Source organism: Apium graveolens, chromosome 4 (genome assembly GCF_009905375.1).
Source record: "Apium graveolens cultivar Ventura chromosome 4, ASM990537v1, whole genome shotgun sequence".
Lineage (NCBI taxonomy): Eukaryota > Viridiplantae > Streptophyta > Magnoliopsida > Apiales > Apiaceae > Apium > Apium graveolens.
In genome coordinates, this window is record NC_133650.1 from 262,069,736 (window position 1) to 262,088,288 (window position 18,553).

An 18,553-nucleotide genomic window follows, 5' to 3' on the forward strand; every position below is an offset into this window, starting at 1 on the left:
TTTCTGAACACCCATTTTGTGCCAACAATAGATCTGTTCTTTGGTCTTGGCACTAGGGTCCAGACTTTATTTCTTTCAAATTCATTCAACTCTTCCTGCATTTCTTGCACCCAATAAGCATCCTGAAGAGCTTCTTCCACTTTCTTTGGTTCAGTCTGAGATAGAAAAGAATGATAGACACATTCATTTGATGTTGCAGTTCTAGTTCTGACACCTGCTTCAGGATCTCCAATTATCAAGTCAGGTGTATGTGATTTTGTCCACTTCCTAGCAGATGGAAGTTGTTCTCTAGAACTGGATCCTCCCCATAATCCATGCGGTCTCCATCAGTATTTTCTGATGCTCCCCCAGTAGTTATGCTCTCGGAAACTTCAGAATTTGAGTTGGATCCATCAGGATTAGAAGAATCAAAGTTTCCAGAATTATCAGAATTTGGCTCATCAGAACTTGATGAATCAGAACTTGAAGAACCAGTGACGGGTTCTGATGCTTCTTGAGAGTCTTGAGTTGTTGTAGGATCTTCAGCTTGCTCCCCCTGGACAGGTGTATTTTTCTTTGGAGTTGTTACCACAGTTTCAATGACATCAGAACTTAACCTGTCAGAACTTACAGGATCAGAGTTTAAGTCATCAAAATTTACAGAATCAGAATTTAAATCTTCATTTTCAAATCTCAGCTGATCATGATCATCGAAATCTTCAAGTCAAGTAATCTTCTTATCATCAAAAGATACATTGATAGATTTCATGACAACCCTTGTTCTTAAATTGTAGACTCTGAAGGCTTTTGTGGAAAGTGGATATCCAACAAAAATTCCTTCATCAGCTTTTAGATCAAATTTTGACAGTTGTTCAGGATGAGTTTTAAGAACAAAACACTTACAACCAAATACATGAAAGTATTTCAGATTTGGCTTCTTTTTCTTCACCATCTCATATGGTGTTTTTCCATGCTTGTTTATGAGTGTCGCATTCTGTGTAAAATAAGCAGTCTACACAGCTTCAGCCCAAAAGTAGGTTGGTAGCTTTGCTTCATCAAGCATAGTTCATGCAGCTTCAATGAGAGTCATGTTCTTTCTTTCTACAACTCCATTTTCCTGTGGAGTTCCAGGTACAGAAAATTCCTGTTTGATTCCATGCTCTTTGCAGAACTCTTCCATGATTGAATTCTTGAACTCAGTGCCATTATCACTTCTTATAATTTTAACAGAATCTTTGAACAACTTATCCAGCTGTCTGATATGATCAGTTAGAGTAGATGCAGTTTCATTCTTCTTGTGCAAGAAATACACCCAAGTGTATCTTGTGAACTCATCCACTATAACCATAGCATATTTCTTCTTTGCAATAGACATGACATTGACTAGACCAAATAGATCAACATGCAGTAGGTGATAAGGCTCAAGAATTGAGGATTCAGTTTTGCTCTTGAATGAAGATTTTCTTTGTTTTTCCTTTTGACATGAATCACAAAGGCCATCAGGAGCAAATACTGATTTTGGAAGTTCTCTCACAAGATCTTTCTTTACAAGCTCATTTATGTTGTTGAAATTTAAATGAGAGAGTCTTTTGTGCCAATTCCAGCTTTCTTCAATTGATGCTCTACTCAACAGATAGATTGCAGAACCATCAGAACTTATTGAAAGTCTGGCTTCATAAATGTTTCCATGCATGTAACCTTTCAGAAACACTTTGCCTATAGAATTGCTTACAACTTCACAGTGTTCTTCAAAGAAATACACATGATAACCTCTATCACATATTTGACTCATACTTAGCAGATTGTGTTTAACTCCTAAGACAAGAGCTACTGATTCAATGATGACATTCCCAAGATTTATATTGCCATATCCCAGAGTTTTTCCCATGTTGCCATCTCAATAAGAAACTCCTGGGCTAGCTTTCTCCACAAAGTCTGATAGCAGGGCTTTATTTCCAGTCATATGTCCTGAACATCCACTGTCAAGCACTAGGATGTTTTTCCTGTTGCTCTGCAATCACAAAGACCACTAATGGTTAGTTTTAAGGCCCCAGACTTGCTTGGATCCTTTGGCCTTTTTAAGTTTGTTAGCATTTGCAGCGGATTAAATTTCAGAGTTTATGCTAACATGCTTTTTATCAGAATTTATATCAGATTTTGCATCAGACTTTACACTAGAAGGAATAATACTAACTTTCTTCAAAGAAGGTTTTATTTGATAATAATAATCATAGTACAAACTATGATATTCCTTGCAAGTATAAATGGAATGCCATAAACTACCACAATGAAAACAAGGATTTTGTGGCTTAAACCTAACAGATTGACTCTTAACTCCTGATCTAGGAGGTAAAGAGTTTATATCTTTATTCTTCCTGCAAAAAGAAGCAAGATGGTTAGAGTTTCCACAATTATAACATTTCTTTTTATGAGCATTAGGAACAAGCATATAATTATTGTTTTTGTTCACACCTTCCTTTCCATTCCTATTTTTCTTAACTTCCTTTACCTCATTGACCTTCCTAATCTCTTTCAGCTTATGCTTAAGCTGCTTCTTTGTCATTAAGCCTATGTTGACTTCAGCTGGTTTATCCTGTTCTAATTTGTCAGAAGTTGACTTTTCCTTAACTTCTATCACATACTCTTTCATCTTTTCAGAATCAGACTTTACAGTTTTTGCTACAAACTTAACAGGATTTACCTTTGGCTTAGCAGTCTGTTTAACAACAATTGGCTCAATTTGTTCAGTTCCTTTTTCACTTTTATCATCTCCATAACCTAAGCCCTCTTTCCAGTTTTCACTACTTAATAAATTCTGAGTTGTTCTGCCATAGTTAGTCCAAGTTTTGATAATCTCTTTTTCCTTTTCTAAGTCAGCTTTTAGAGATTCATTCAATTATAACATTTCATCTCTAACATATAAAGCATCATCTTTTTCTTTCTTAGTTTGATGAAGAAAAACTAACTCCGTTTCTAAATAATCATTTCTCTTTTTATAAGCTAGATTTTCAGATGTTAATCTTTCACATGTTAAAGTCTGATCTCTATAACTAATGAACATGGTTTTAAGATATAAGCTCAACTCAGTAATATCATCAGTATGAAAGGCATAAGTTGTTTGAGGTACCTTCAAATCAGCAATTTCAGGACTGCTATCAGCATTTGCCATCAGGGCATAGTTCACCTCATGTTCAGAATCTGAAGTGTTTGTCCAGCTTTTCTTCTTTATGACAAGTGCCTTGCCTTTGTCACTTTTTCCTTTCTTGCAGTCAGGAGATATGTGGCCTCTTTCACCACAGTTGTAGCATTTGACATTTGAGTTATCTCCTCTGTCAGACTTTTCTCCCTTGCCTTCAGACTTCCTGAACCCTTTCTTATCAGAACTTCCACTTTTCCTGAAAAACTTTTTGGCTTTTCTGAATTTCATGTAGGCTATCTTTGTGATACCCTTTACCATAAGAGCACACGATTTCATCATCTCTTCATCAACATCTATTTCAGGTAAACTTTCAGTTTCTGAATCATCATCATCAGAATATGATGACTCTGAATCAGACTTTATGATGAGAGCCTTTCCTTTGTCCCTTTTTGAGGCAGCCAATTTAGGAGATTCCTCCTCAGCCTTAAGAGCAAATGTCCTTGACTTTCTTCCATGCCTCTTGCTCCTTTGATCCATCTCAAGTTCATAAGTCTTGAGCATACCATAAATTTCATCAAGAGTAGTTTCAGTAAGGTCATAGTTGTCTCTTATGGTAGTAGACTTCAAATCCCAATTTTCAGGAAGAGCTAAAAGGAATTTTAGACTTGAATCTTCAAGATCATATTCCTTGTCCACCAGTGACAGATCATTCAAGAGTTTGACAAACCTGTCATATAATTCAGATAAAGACTCATCAGCTTTTGGGTCAAAGTGCTCATACTCTTGAGTGAGTATAGTCCTCATGTTCTTCTTGATTACATCAGTTCCCTGACATCTTGTTTCCAAAGCATCCCATATCTCCTTTGCAGTTTTACAATTAATTACCCTATTTGACATGACATTATCAATGGCACTATGCAGAAAATGCCTTACCCTTGCATCCTTGGCAATAGATGAGATGTATCCAGCTGTGTACTCACCTTTCTCCTTTGGTATGGTCTTTGCTGGTTGATCAACAACTACAACAGAGAGCTTGGTAGGCTTATGTGGTCTTTCATTAATTATGTCAAGGTATTCTGGATCTATAGCTTCCAGAAACATAGCCATCTTCACTTTCCATATGGGATACTCAGAAGGTCTCAGTATGGGAACCCTAATAGTCTCATATCGATTGTGGGTTTGAGTCTTTTGAGTTTCTTCAGTTTTGGTGGGCTTGGTTGGAGTTTGTGCTTTTTCAGACATGATTGTTTGGATCTTTACTGTATGTGTGTTCACAGATAAGCTCTGATACCAATTGTTAGGTCACACAACACTGTAGAAGGGGGTTGAATACAGTGTTTATACAATCAAATCGATTTAACACAAGTATGTAACAAAGATCAAGTATATTGAATAAACTCTGTTACAATAAGAACTGTTGTTCTCTCTCAGTGATGAACAAATATCACTAAGAGCTGCTAGGTTACAATGTATAATCTTCTCGATAATGATAACATATATAATGCAAAGTCTGTGTTTATATAGTACACAGTTACAAGATAACTTTTAATTGATATGGAATACAATTCTGTCTCCTAAAATATATCAATCAGATATCTTCTACAAGTCTTCCAGTGTTCAAACTCTTTTCATGCATATCTTCTTTTATTTTAGTCTTGATCTTCTACTGTAAATCAGCTTCCTTCCTTATATGAAAGTCTTCCCGTACTTAAGTTCTGATATGACCTTAAGTTCTGATATTAAGTTCTAACTTCCAGTAAGTCCTGATTCCAGTAAGTCCTGATATGTCCTGTTAGTTAAGATCTGAAAACTAAACATGAATCATATTAGACATGACATCTCAAATATATCTAACAAACCCCTTATGCAAGAAAATAGAGAGCATGCGAGAAATACATGTACATATGGAATCAAAATGAATAATCTTGGTGCTGATGTCTGATGACAATGAGGATTCTGTAAATTCCATGACAGTCTATCACACTCTAGATGCACAAAATCTGGACTCTATTTGAGAAGTATACCTTCTCAGATCCTCAAGTGAACACAAAACCCTTGATGCTAATTCAAACCCTTGATGCTAACAAAAAGGGGGGAAGTCTGCAGCTCTTTCCAATAGAGGGGGAGCAAGAGAAAAAGTCTGTAGGTTTATCCAACTGAGGGGAGAAATGCATCAACAGAGGGGAGAAAAGATAAAAATGGGGGAAATCACTAGAAGAAAATAGAGCATCAACAAAGGGGAAGTAATGACCCAACTTTTTCCAAAATTTGGAGGTTATGAATGAGCTAAAACTGAAGACTTGTAAACAAATTGAGTTGTTGATAAATCAGTCTCTAACAACACAAATGAAGCTGGCCACAGAGCTATATATACAAATAAAAGCTGAGATGCAGTCAAGAAGCCCTAGGGAAAGAATAAAGAAACAGCTTCAAGGAAGAAAGGAAATTCAGTTGTTACTTCTACTTCATTCAGTTTTGAAGGAATCAACTGCAGTAACTACTAGATTTAATGAGGATCCAATTATGTATAAAGAAAAGCCTATCAATCCTAAGAAAATCGTATTACAATTCTCTTTTTTAAAAAGGACTTGAAGGTAATCAAGAATGAGAAAGGTTTAAACTGACCAGTCTTCAAGGTTAAAATCTCTTAATCAGTGAAGAAGACTGAAAACAATGACTCAATCATGTATCCAACAGACATAGATGAGTATTCTCATAGTAATCTTCATCCCGAAATGATCCATAAAGTTAACATATTGCATTCCACCTCAAGAATTTTAGAAAGACCAGTGTTTAACCACAAGAAAGGAATCAACAACATTTGACTTGTACATCACATCTTGAAAGAAGGCTATATACTCTTGACATGAATGCGGTTCTAGGCTTAAAAGGAGCTGAAAATTTCACTTCCACTGTTAAAAGCCTAATATTTCAGAGAATCAATAAAAACTCAGTATTTCTCTTGAAGAAGCTAAATGTTAAGGTGAAGGATGAAGAGATCTTTCTTGTAAAGACAAATGGAGTATCAAAATTTAAGGAAATCTAAAAGAAACTAATCTCTAATCCACCCAACCTAAACGACATACTTTTAGAGTAATATCTTTTCCTCAAAACTATTTCCTTGTACACTCTATTTATCAGTAACTTAACATTATATAATTATGCACTTTAATGTTCATAAGGCAGGATGTGTTTTATTATCATCAAGACTTTAATTTATGATTGTAATATCCCATATTTTTCAGAATTATTATTATTTGAATATGTTTAGGTGATTTTCTGATTAGGAAGGAATAAAATTGTGGATATTTTATTCTTGTTTGACGAGTTGGTGTTATTAAATGGTAATGTGCTAATTGTTAAGTGTTATATCGATCCTTGTTAATTTCTAAAAATATTTACTTAAATGTATTATTTTCAAAAGTCTATTTCAAAACCGATCATTTTATTGATATCGGTAAATTGAGTTCGTTTAGTAATATTAGGGATTGGATGGATATTATGTCTGCTATGTGTTGTATGTAATATTAATTGTGTGAGACTCAATTGTGATTAAGGATTATGTGTATTATTAATTACTGAGTCGTATCGTTTTATTTTTGTCTTTAAAAGTGATTTTATTAAAAATTTAATTGCATAAATATTTAAATTATCTTTCAAATTATTTGTATGACTTTATAATTACAAAAATTATTTTTGGGATTTTATAAAATTTATAAATCAATATTTCATCAATTATTTAGTCGTGTATGATTTTCTGATTTCATTTATTTGTAAAATCCGTATTTAATTCCAAAATTCTTCAAAAATTACGAAACTCATATTTATTCAAGCTTGGAATATTCTGAGAATTTTAAAATTATTTTAGGAATTTTTGGGATTCATTTTACTCGCGCGTTGAATCGTTTAATTGTTAAAAGCGGGTATAAATTACGTTTGAAAAAGTGTTTTAAAATTACGATATTTATGTTTTTATAAACTTCGGGATATTTGTAACATTTTAAGACTATTTTCGTGATTTTTTGAATTTGTTTCAAGTGCAGCTCGGTTCGTTAATTGTAAAATACGGGTATAGCGCGCAAGTCAAAAATACTTTAAAAATTATGAAAAATTTATTTTACTAATTTTATAATTATTCTGAGAATTTTAGAATTTGTTTGGTAATTTTTATGGTTTTATTTACCGGCGCGTTTATTCGATAAGTTGAGAAATGCGGGGCAAAACAAAATTTTCAGGTATAAATAAGGATACATGTGTTGCTATGCTTTGTTAAAAAAAACAAAAACAAAACAAAAAAATAGAAAACGTGTCAGCCCCTACCCACCCCCTCCCCCCCCCCGAGTATACCTAGAGATGTTCAAAAAATCCGAAGCCCGAAATCCGATCCGATCCGGAAAAAAGCCCGAAAAGCCCGATCCGGAAAAAAGTCCGGCCCGGTTCGGCCCGTCCCGCGGGCCTTAAATTGGCCTCCTTTTTTCTCGAAAATCCGGCCTGGCCCGAAGCCCTGATAAAAGCCCGAATTTAAAAAAGCCCGGATCGAAAAAAGCCCGGATAAAAACTCGGTTCGGCCGGGATAAAAGCTCGGGCTTTTTGAAAAGCCCGATTAAAAAACCGATTTTTTATATAGAATTTGAAAATATACAATACTTTTTATGATTTTTAAAATAATATATCATAATATTAGAAACAATTAAAGTATATATGATTATTTATATATTATATTAAAAATAATTATTTATTTCGGTGTTTAAACTACTCTATCTAATATATCAAGATATTATTTTCTCTGTTATTTAAACTACTCATAATTCGAGTTATAAAATATTAAAATATTTTTTTAATATATAAATAAAAAGCGCGGTTCGGCCCGATCCGGCCCGGCCCGCGGGCCTAAAACGGGCCTTATATTTCTTAGGAAGCCCGGCCCGGCCCGATTTTTAAAAAAGCCCGGCCCGATCCGTTTTAAAAAAAAACTGGGTTTTTTAAAGCCCGGATAAAGCCCGGCCCGGTGGGCTTTTTGTGCATCTCTAAGTATACCCCCTCCCGTTTCCTTTAGTTTTATGTTCACACACCCTCTTTGTCTTTGCTCTCTCTCTCCCTGTTTTATATGTTTTCAGTTTTCAAAAATTCATATATTCTCAACCGTCCGTCCAAATTTCAATTGTTATATATATAAACGATCAGCGCTTCGATACCTACGCATAGGTATATATTTTGCAAGATTTTGAGGAGATAAATTGGGGGCATATTTCCGTTATATTTCCGTTTTAATTTATTTTCGGGACATTAAAAAGGAGTATGACGGTGTTGATTACTCCACATGGTATCTCAACGTGTATATGTCTATGACTATTAATTTCGGATTTTTCTGAAGATATTTTCCGGACATCAGATATTCTCCTCGGGGTGACCAGAATTTATTTTGGATAAGGATTCCGAGATTTTGCTTTTATATTTTGGGTATATTATAGCATGTTAGTGTTTATATATTTATTTCGTAATTTTAGAATTGGTTGTAGAAGTCATTTTGACCGTGTTATTCATTTCTGGAGTGTGAATACGCGTAAATATGAATTATTGTGTTGATTATTGTTGGTTGTGTCGATATGATATCGACTGGCAGTCCGAGAAATAGAGGAGGTGATGTCCGATTTCTAAAAAAATATTATTTTTAGTTCTGAAGATTATTATTTTTATTATTATTCGAAAATAAATCCATATTATTTAGTTAATGAATTTTAATTGATTATTTAATTAGAGTTAATTATTTCTTATGATTTAAACATTCCGAAAAATAGTTTCGAGCTTTAAAATATTATTAAAGCTCGATAAATATTATTAAATGATTTATTTTTATTTTATTCGTATTAAATAAACTGTTCATCCTTTTATTACGAAACGAACGCGTATAGACTCAGAAAAATATTTTGCTTTCTTTAAAAATACTTTCTAGACCTAAATTCTTTTTTTTTCAGGGACTCGATTATTTTTGCAAATCATTCTGAGTCGTTTATTGATTAATAAATCATATTTTGACTCGTTTTAAATTCTTAAAGTACCGAGTCAAGTCTTTTAGCGAATCGAGTCATGTGTGGTATGAATTATGTGATACGTGAGTTATGTGTTTAAGTGCTATGTGAATTACGTGCGTACATGAGTCAAGAGTCTTGTGTTTGACTGTTTCCTTTATATGTGGGCTATCGTATGGGTAGACGATAGGGTTTTAACGCATAGTTCGTCGAGCAATTATCGTTTAGACGATTAAAGTTGTATCTATTAATTATAGATGCGGATCATTCGACTTGATCAGGACACGACATTGGATAAAGAATGGAATGGAATGGTATTGGGTATCTGGCTTCTAGCAATCGCAGTAGCAGCATATCAGTAAAGTGTTGAAAAGAAAGACAAAGATGTTTTGAGGCAGAATGTCAGAATTGATGCGTCTTTGCGAGTGTGACTAACTACTAAATCTCAAAGGCAAGTATCCCCATCATCACTTATTGTTCAAGTGATATTTATTTTAAATCTTATCATGCAAGTATTGTTTTCCCTATTCAGTTCAAGATAAATAAATATTTTACATATCGCTGAATTAAATAATTCTGTTATACAAGTATTCTTCTGTTTTTCTATGTTCAGAATAGCTAAGTAATTTTACTTATCAAATTACTGGATTTATAAATGTGTTGAATTTTGAGAAAGATGATTCTGTTGCGAGTATTCCTGCCCAAGTGAATGGGGGAATAAAATTATTTAGGATGTCGAAGGATTCGGCTCCTTTTTCAATAAAAAGGTTTTTAAGATTGGGATGGTTACTGGTTACTGGTTATTGTTTACAGCGTAGATGATCGAGATACCGGTCCACCTATAATATATTTCAAAGCTAGTTATGCCTTTTCTGGCGCCCTGTAGGTGCCGTATATCTTCGGGATACGGGTAGTACCTATACTTACGGTATGGCTGCGGGATACCGGTGTTGTTTCGCGACTGATCATCGGGAACAACATGAAATGTTATTGGTTCCAATATAAATTGATATCTAAATTTTTTTATTGGTTTGATAATCATAGAATAAATGATTTATCAATTGTTTCTGTTTTGGAATAATGGAAAAATGCAGTTTTGATTCAGATTCAGATTTATGCTGATACTTAAGTTGTTGTTAAATATCAAAGGTGGTATTAGTATAGATGATTAATGTTGACTTCCATATTTTAGCGCATGTAGGTTGTGAGCATCAAAGTTCATATTGATATCTAATTTGATATGACAACAACATGAGTATTAATATCAAGAGTTCGGTTTTGAGTAAAGTTTATGATTCATTCTATAATCATTGTTTCTTGTTGTTGTTGTTTACGATATTTCCGTAAACACTGTTTTACGAGTTCTATTCTCGTCAAGATTCAAAGTATTGCTGAAGCATTTCGCTCAAACATATCAAAATGGTTTTGAATACAATTAAGGAATCAATTATGGGGTTCCTTAACTAAAATTTTATGATTCAACAATTATGATTTTAAATGTTCTGCTCTAATGCGGATGTCGGTTTTATATCAAAACGACCCTATATATATTACAATGAACTTGCTGAGCATTTCTTCCGCTCATACTTGCCTGTTTTCAAATTTAACCTCCAGTGAAGATTAGCTTGCGCTGTTTAGCTGCGTAATTCGAGGAAGCAAAGAAGAAGCTTTTGGAAGGTGGTTGGTCCAGGGTTTGCGAACTAGTGTAAGTTTTATTGTATAAAGTTGTTTATATTATATTATATTATAGTTGTGTATTATATTTGGGCCTAGTATACTTCATTTCGAAGTTATACTAGTGGGTTTAGTTTTGAGTTGGAATTTATTGAAAAGAGTTTTAAAAAGAAGTGAAAAATTTATTTATGGAATTTGGAATTCTTGTTTCTAGAACTGTAACCTTAAAAGATCTTGGGTGTAGTTTGGGGTCATAGATGATAAATATCTTCCGCTGGCATTTATTTATTGATTAAACAGGTTAATTTGGATTGAGGTTTCATAGTGACGACCAAATCCTCTGACCCCGGATTTGGGGGCATTACAGGTTGGTATTAGAGCTCAGGTTACAGTAAAGTAGAAACGAGAGTGTGTATAGCTATGTGAGGACGTTTGATAAGCAAATCACATTGCATAATTATGTTAAATCGAATTGTAGCCTTCAACGGCTAGCCATCCTAAGGATAGCCGTTGAAGTAGTTGCCCATCAACTGATGAAGTCTTTGTAACACTTTTATGTGAGATTCTTTGTTATAGATAGTGATGTTATTATTCATTCAGAAGTCATGTTGACTCAATGTATACTCTATGATAGGGTGGCTAAATTGTAAATACTCGATGCCATGTAATTCTGATTAGGCGAAAGTGCGCTACCAACCTGCTATGTGAAGCTACAACATCAACGGGTAACTACAACATCAACGGGTAACTACATCAACCCACCAACGGCTAATTTAGTGACTGACAACGACTAAGAAAACTCACATAGCTGGTGATAGTGACTTGACATTGGTCAAGTCCCGAGTCTGACACTTCACGTGGGTTGATGGAAATTTCAGTAAACAGAATGAAAGTGAAGACAAAATTTGCTTGTGATCTTGGATTTTGAAGAAAAAGAAACATTCTATTTTCGTTCATGACAAATTAGAGGGATATTCAAAGTATCAAGATAAAATCTAGCCTCATTTGTCAAGTCTCACGGGAAAGAATAAAGAAGCAACCTTGTTGGACCTAGAAGACGGTGTCATATATTGTCTATCAAACATTATAACTTGGTGATATATAAACCAAGTAGAAGCATATGTTTCATTTAAAAAATAGATTTACATTCTGCCAAAAAGAGAGAGAGATCCTCCTCTGAGTGAAACACTGTAAACTGTAGATGTGAGATTATTTTGTAATCTTAACAAATTATTTCTTCAATATAAACCTTAGATGGCAAGTCGAAAAATAATTCACCTTAAATTTTGAATATATGTGTTCACTTTTATTTTCCCAAATACGCATTATTGTGAAAATTTTAATTTGTATTCAACCCCCGTACAAATTAATCTAAGTTGATTATTAGTAGATAATAATTATCATCATTAAATATTTTTAAAGCTTCACTATACTCTTTAAATCAATTTATCATCTAAATATTCTCCTAAAATGAGTATTTATTTTTATCATATATTTTACTAAACTTTTTCTGGTTTCTTTCTAAATCAACTTATTAACGCAATATTCTCCTAAAGTTTATCTTTTCTCTTTAAATCAACTTACAATCAATATACTTAAAGAAAGGAGAAGACGATAACGTTTACGTGACGCCTCTCAAGTCGCATCATTTCTTTTTCTAATTTTCACAATTTTTTAATTAATAAATATCAAAAATTACCATTACCTTCTATTCTTCACTTTCTTTTTACATCAAATTATCATCATAATATTGTTTTAAAGTTTCTCGATTCTCTTTAAATCAATTTACCATCTAAATATTCTCCTAAAGCAAGTATAAATATTATCAATAAATTTTTAAAAATTAATTTATAAGGCCACCACGAGACACGGCTTAGGTGACTCCTTTATATAAGAAAAAGACGTGGAGTGATGTGTCGCTTCTTATACCGTTTCCATCTATTTTTCTAATTTTCTCACATTTTAAAAATAATAGATAGAATAAATATCAGTTATCTCATATTTTCCTAAACCTTCTTCTCAACTAAAATATCATCTTATCATTCTTCTAAAGTTTATCTACCATATAAATAAATTTCCTCTTTACCGCAGTTATCATCTTATTATTTTGCTAAAATTTCTCTAACATATCATTATTTTTTAAGCTTTAATTTCAATTCAAAAGGTAATATATCTAATTTTGTCTTAAACTTTTTAACTCAAATTAACATCTTATAATTCTCCTAATTTTTTTAGCTATATTAATATTCCCTCAATTGTTTTTTCAAGTCAAAATTCTCATTTTAATATTTTCTTTCATTTCAAGTTCTAAAATATATTTTAAACTCGCATGACTATTTTAATATTATTCCAACTGCCAAACTTAGGCTCAATATAAAATTATGGGTAAAATTTGTTATGCTCTTAGAAAAGGAGTTATTACAGAAAACAATTAATTATTTGATAAATTGACAAATTTTACATGTTTTTAAATATTATTTTAGAATATCATTGCGAAATGCGGTTTTCAAAAAAGTTATATAATATTAAAAAATAAAAAATAAACAATAACAAAAAACGTAATCAGAATTCACATATTTGATTATTTTCATCACTAATCGTTACATTTGCTCTCACCTCTTCCATTTCACAAAATAAACAAATTCTAGGGTTTGATTTCAATTCCAGAAAATGGAGGGATTTGATCCGACCACAAAATCAACTCTCACTCAAATCCCTCTCCTCTCCACCAAGGCCGGTCCTCGCGACGGCGCCGCCTGGACACAACGCCTCAAAGAAGAGTACAAATCTTTAATTGCTTACACTTCTATGAACAAATCTAGAGACAACGACTGGTTTCGCATCTCCGCCGCTAATCCCGAGGGTACTCGCTGGACTGGTAAGTGCTGGTATGTCCATAACCTCTTGAAATATGAATTTGATCTTCAATTCGATATTCCGGTCACTTATCCTGCTACTGCTCCCGAGCTCGAGCTTCCGCAACTCGACGGCAAAACTCACAAGGTTGTTAATTTATGTGTGTGTATGTATAATTACGTAACTGCCTCCGTTCCTATTTAAATGTCGGAAAATTGACTTAGTTTTGACCGGGATTTTTCGGGTGGTATTTTGTACAAGTTCTTGTAATGCCGCATTGTGAAGTGATAATTATGGAATTGTAGTCGGATGTTTGGTTAATTTGATATGAAACTGAATAGGAACGGAGGAGGTAGTAGTTGTGTGAATTTCGCGTAATGTGATGTGGTTTTGTGATTGTAGATGTATAGAGGAGGGAAGATCTGTCTGACGGTGCATTTTAAGCCGCTTTGGGCGAAGAATTGGTATGATTGCTCTCCTTTTGTTTATATGGTTCTGGTGTTTGTGTGAAAGTTGTGATAATTCAGTTTTTGTTTTATTAGACGATCAGAGTAAGCTATATGATTTGATTTGATATGTTTTGTTGTAGTTATTGTTATGTTGCTTATAAGTGATCTGAAATGTAGTTTTTTTTTTGGCCATAATCTGAAATGTAGTTAGTTCCAGAATGGTTTTACATTAAAAATGTGGATTTGTGACAAATGAAAAATTGACCAAAGGTTGAATAGGTAAACTGGTTAGAGTTATTGGTTCTGCTTTTAAGGGGGGTTTTAATTGTTATGTTATTTAGTGCTTAGGAAGTAATATAAGTTAAAAAAAGATAGTAATATAAGATTAAAGAAAAGAGGTATAAGAGCATCTCCAATGGTGTTAGCTAAAGTGGTTGGCTAAAATGACATAAAATAATGATAATGTAAATTTGTTGAATCTGTTATCTGATTTATTCCGATGGAGTTGACTATAGTAATTGACCATATTTTAAAAATAGTTTGTTTTTATTATTTCAAGTTATTATAAATAGATAGAATGCATTATTTCGATATGGTAGGTAGATGATATGTAATTTAACTACAGGTCTGTTCATGTGTTGATATAGCGAGGTTGACTAAAATTTTAGCTAAAAGGAATGTACCATTGGAGTTGATTAATTTTTACACAATTTTTATAATATTTATTTGTGATATCTTTGACACATTTTTAGCTAAGGATTTTTACCCATTGGAGATGCTCGAAGTCAAAAGGCTGATTGTTGTTCGTAAATTGGAATAGTCTCCTTGTATTTTCAAGAATATTTTCCTACACAGTACACAAGCAAGATGTGGTTGATTATATTTCTCCATATTTGCATGTTGTAATCAAGTGTCAAACAATGTTAACTTCATATACGACATTCTTCATCTCTGAATTACTTAAAATCATAAAATCAGGTAAACTAGTTGGGTGTGGTTTTACTTATAAGAGTGGTTAATGTTTATGGTTATCTTGGTGTCTTTGTTTCGGGTGTATTAGGCAATTATGTTGTGTTTGGTTGGGATGAAAGAAATTGAAGGAAATAGAATAAATTTTGAATTATATATGAGGGAAAGTTCAAAATTTTTATTTCTTCTTCCATTTCATTCCTAACAACCTAAACGAAACCTCAAACTCACCATTCTCCACCATATTCATTTTATGCACAACTCTTATCATACAAAAATTGCACTCACTCATTTTCTTTTTTTCAAGTCCTCCCTCCTACTTTCGCTGGTTTTCTTTAATTTTTTACTCATTTTATTCTCCCTAACCAAACACAACACTAATGTTTATTTCTTAGGATGAATTCGAGAGTAATGTTTGGTTTGGTAGGTTTTTCAGGAATAAATCTGAATCAAATGATTCAATTGGTTTTGCACACTAAAGTAGAAACCACCCAAATTACCTTCATAGACTAAACCAAAATACTTAAGTTGGTGTGGTTTAGTAGGTTTAAAGTTTACTCACAATCTTACCAATATTGGGTGACTTGGGCCTTTAACTTTAATTGTTGTCTTATACATACACCTTAATTGAAGCATACAAAAAAATTGGCAACTATTTCACAAAAATGAAAACCCTAGTAATTAGTTGTATGAGAACTATCTAGTCAGTCTTGAGTTAAAAACAATGCGTGTAGAATTACTTGCTATTTTACATATCTAACCTATTATGGGCACCTTGCTATATTGGTGGATTATATTATACAGACGTTGTTGGGGTCATTTTATTTTCTATTTCTGAATTCGAATAAAGACAATGACATTAACTTATTATTTTTCCATGGTTACTGGATGGCTAGAAATCATTCTGCTATCACTTGCATTGGGATTACCTACCCTCTTAAATATACGAGTCTTCTGTTTTTGCAAGTGTTAGTAAAATGGCTGCCATTTCTCTCATGTTCGATGCAACAAAAAGATGTTCAGATACCTATGCTTAAAAAATCACCCTAGAAAAAGCTTCATGCATGGGCATGGAAGAGAGATGCAGCGAATCAATATAATGTTGCTAAACTATACAATATATGTGCATATGAGTTGCAAATTTGATCTATACTATGACTGATTGTGGGTTGCTTCTTTTCGATGCATTGCATTAATATATGGAAGAGAGATGCAGAAAATCAATATATGTTTACACTTTCCAGTCATTAATGATTGTTTGGGATGCGAAGATGATTTAGCTATTTGATTTCATTTTATAAGAAGTAATCAAATTATTCAAGTTTGCTCTTTGTTGGGAACTTAGAATACTCCCTCGTATCGCAAAAATATTCTATAACACCAAAGATGTGTTTGATTACATTTCATCTTAATTGCATTTAGTAACTAGTTTTTATAATGCTAACTTTACAAGATGGGTATCAGACCATATTATGTGCATTATGTACATATATCAAATTTTGTAAATTGTTAAATGGGTCTGTTCTTTACTTTATGACCACCCGTTCAAGCTCACTTACGTGTCTTTGTTACAGGTCTATTAGCAACATTTTTCTGAGCATTAATTACAGCATAGTAACACCTACAACTGAGTTGGGGCCTTGCAACTGTTATATAAAAATAAAGAAGCCTAAAATAATTTTAAAGAACTAGTCAGCTGCTCTTTTGCATATTGCATGCCATAACTAACTTGGAGAGGGCCTTGCTTTCTTTCGTGCATGATGACATTGTTAATGATGTTTCACTTTTATACATCAGCTAGGCACGGAGATTAAGATACAGCTATACAATTAAAATAATTTTATAGATATAACTGGTGTCTTTTAACTGACCCGGTGTTATTTTAACCAATTTACAACCAATAAAGAGAGAGAAGTTCTTAATTGCAGTTATTCAGTCAAACAAGTTACGAAAATAGTAAATATTATATTACATCTTATGCAGGATAATCTAATAGTTATCCTAATAATCAAATTTTTTTTCTCAATTTAAATCCACTACTAGAACACTTCAAAAGAAACCGCTCTTTTTTTTACTTACTAGTTACTACTGTAATCTTAGATATTCTTAGTAACCCACTAAAACTATTAGACTGAACTTTTTTTAATTAAGTACACATTAAAATGAACTCATTGCTCGAATGAAACATGTGTCAAATGTCTTGCTCATGTATTGCTTTCATGAGAAATAAAGAAAAATAGATATGAAAACAAATCGAGATGCTTTCACAGGGCTTTGTTTTATTAGGTTACAAGTGTTTAATTGATTTAGCATGTGCTTTTTCTTGGGTTACCTCGTTTTTGCTTAACCAATGAATTTGCTTATATCAAAAAGTTATTGGAAGGTGATTGAATTGGAAAAAAAAAGATAATCTAGTACTTGTTAGTATTGCTAAATTTGTTGATATTTTAAATTCCTATACTATTGACCTTATTTGGTTAATCAAGTTAAAAGCCAATAAATAAATAGTGAAATCCTTCTTTTCTATGTATTACTATGAAGCTCGAGAGATTAACATCTTTAAATAATGATGGATCGTGTTTTCCAGTCCAAGATTTGGTATAGCCCATGCACTTTGTTTGGGTCTGGCACCATGGCTTGCAGCTGAGATTCCTATTCTTGTCGATTCTGGCATGATTAAGCACAAAGATGATGCTGCTTCATCCAGTGAGTCTTAGACAGCTATATGTTCTTGTGGGAATTGATGTAGGGATATTTGTGTATCGACTCCAGGCACATGGAAGGTTGAGAAAATTAAATTTTACAGATACTTGTCAAAATAAAAGTACAGGAGGTCCAATTCTGCATTACATCAGTATGATATTAAGGGTAACATTCAACTCTACAAAGTTGCAGAAGATTATTATTAGAGGATTTATAAGATGTTTTTGGAATGTGTTTTATGTTTTTTTTTGAAGACGTTTTTCAGTCAACTAATGATGGGTGCTTTAAAGGTTCAGATTGCTGATAGATTACCTTACATGAACTAATTATATCTTGTTATAAGCTCAGACAAACAGGTTGCTGTGTCGGTGTTACTAGGTGTTTTCTTTTTCTTTTGTGCAAAGTACTTGGTTGTGTACTGGATGATTGATTAGAATGCTGATATGCTCTGCCGCTGTGCTATTTTTTGTTTGTGGAAGATGATTTTTGATTGTTTTAGTTGTTTTTAGATAAGTAATTACATGTTTTTTCATTGTACCGGTTGCTTTGATGGTTAATATAATAACATTGGTTTGTTCAAATACGATATAAACGCTCTTTCCGTGTTCTTGTATCTGTTCTGAGTATAGCTCCTCTGAAAAGTCCCTTGAAATTGATGTGCCTTTTTGTTCTATTCTGTAGATTTGTTGTATACCTGGGCTTAGTTGTGAAGTGAGCACTGTGCACATGCATATGCACATGCATATGCACACTTG

The 18,553-nt window shown here is 33.0% G+C and overlaps 1 protein-coding gene across 1 annotated transcript; it reads left to right on the plus strand.

The window, feature by feature from the left end:
* The first annotated feature begins 13,389 nt into the window (after positions 1-13,389).
* LOC141720892 (ubiquitin-fold modifier-conjugating enzyme 1) lies at positions 13,390-18,290 on the plus strand. Its single transcript, XM_074523568.1, has 3 exons — positions 13,390-13,824; positions 14,080-14,141; positions 17,683-18,290. Exons 1-3 carry the CDS (start codon positions 13,492-13,494, stop codon positions 17,810-17,812), a joined length of 525 nt encoding a protein of 174 aa, XP_074379669.1. The 5' UTR covers positions 13,390-13,491; the 3' UTR covers positions 17,813-18,290.
* Positions 18,291-18,553: the final 263 nt, after the last annotated feature.

Excerpts from the sequence above, each read along its gene's own strand:
- LOC141720892 (XM_074523568.1), top strand. The coding sequence starts at position 13,492 with ATGGAGGGATTTGATCCGACCACAAAATCAACTCTCACTCAAATCCCT. Across the intron at positions 13,825-14,079 it reads TCGACGGCAAAACTCACAAG|ATGTATAGAGGAGGGAAGAT; the intron begins GTTGTTAATTTA and ends TTGTGATTGTAG. Across the intron at positions 14,142-17,682 it reads CCGCTTTGGGCGAAGAATTG|TCCAAGATTTGGTATAGCCC; the intron begins GTATGATTGCTC and ends CGTGTTTTCCAG.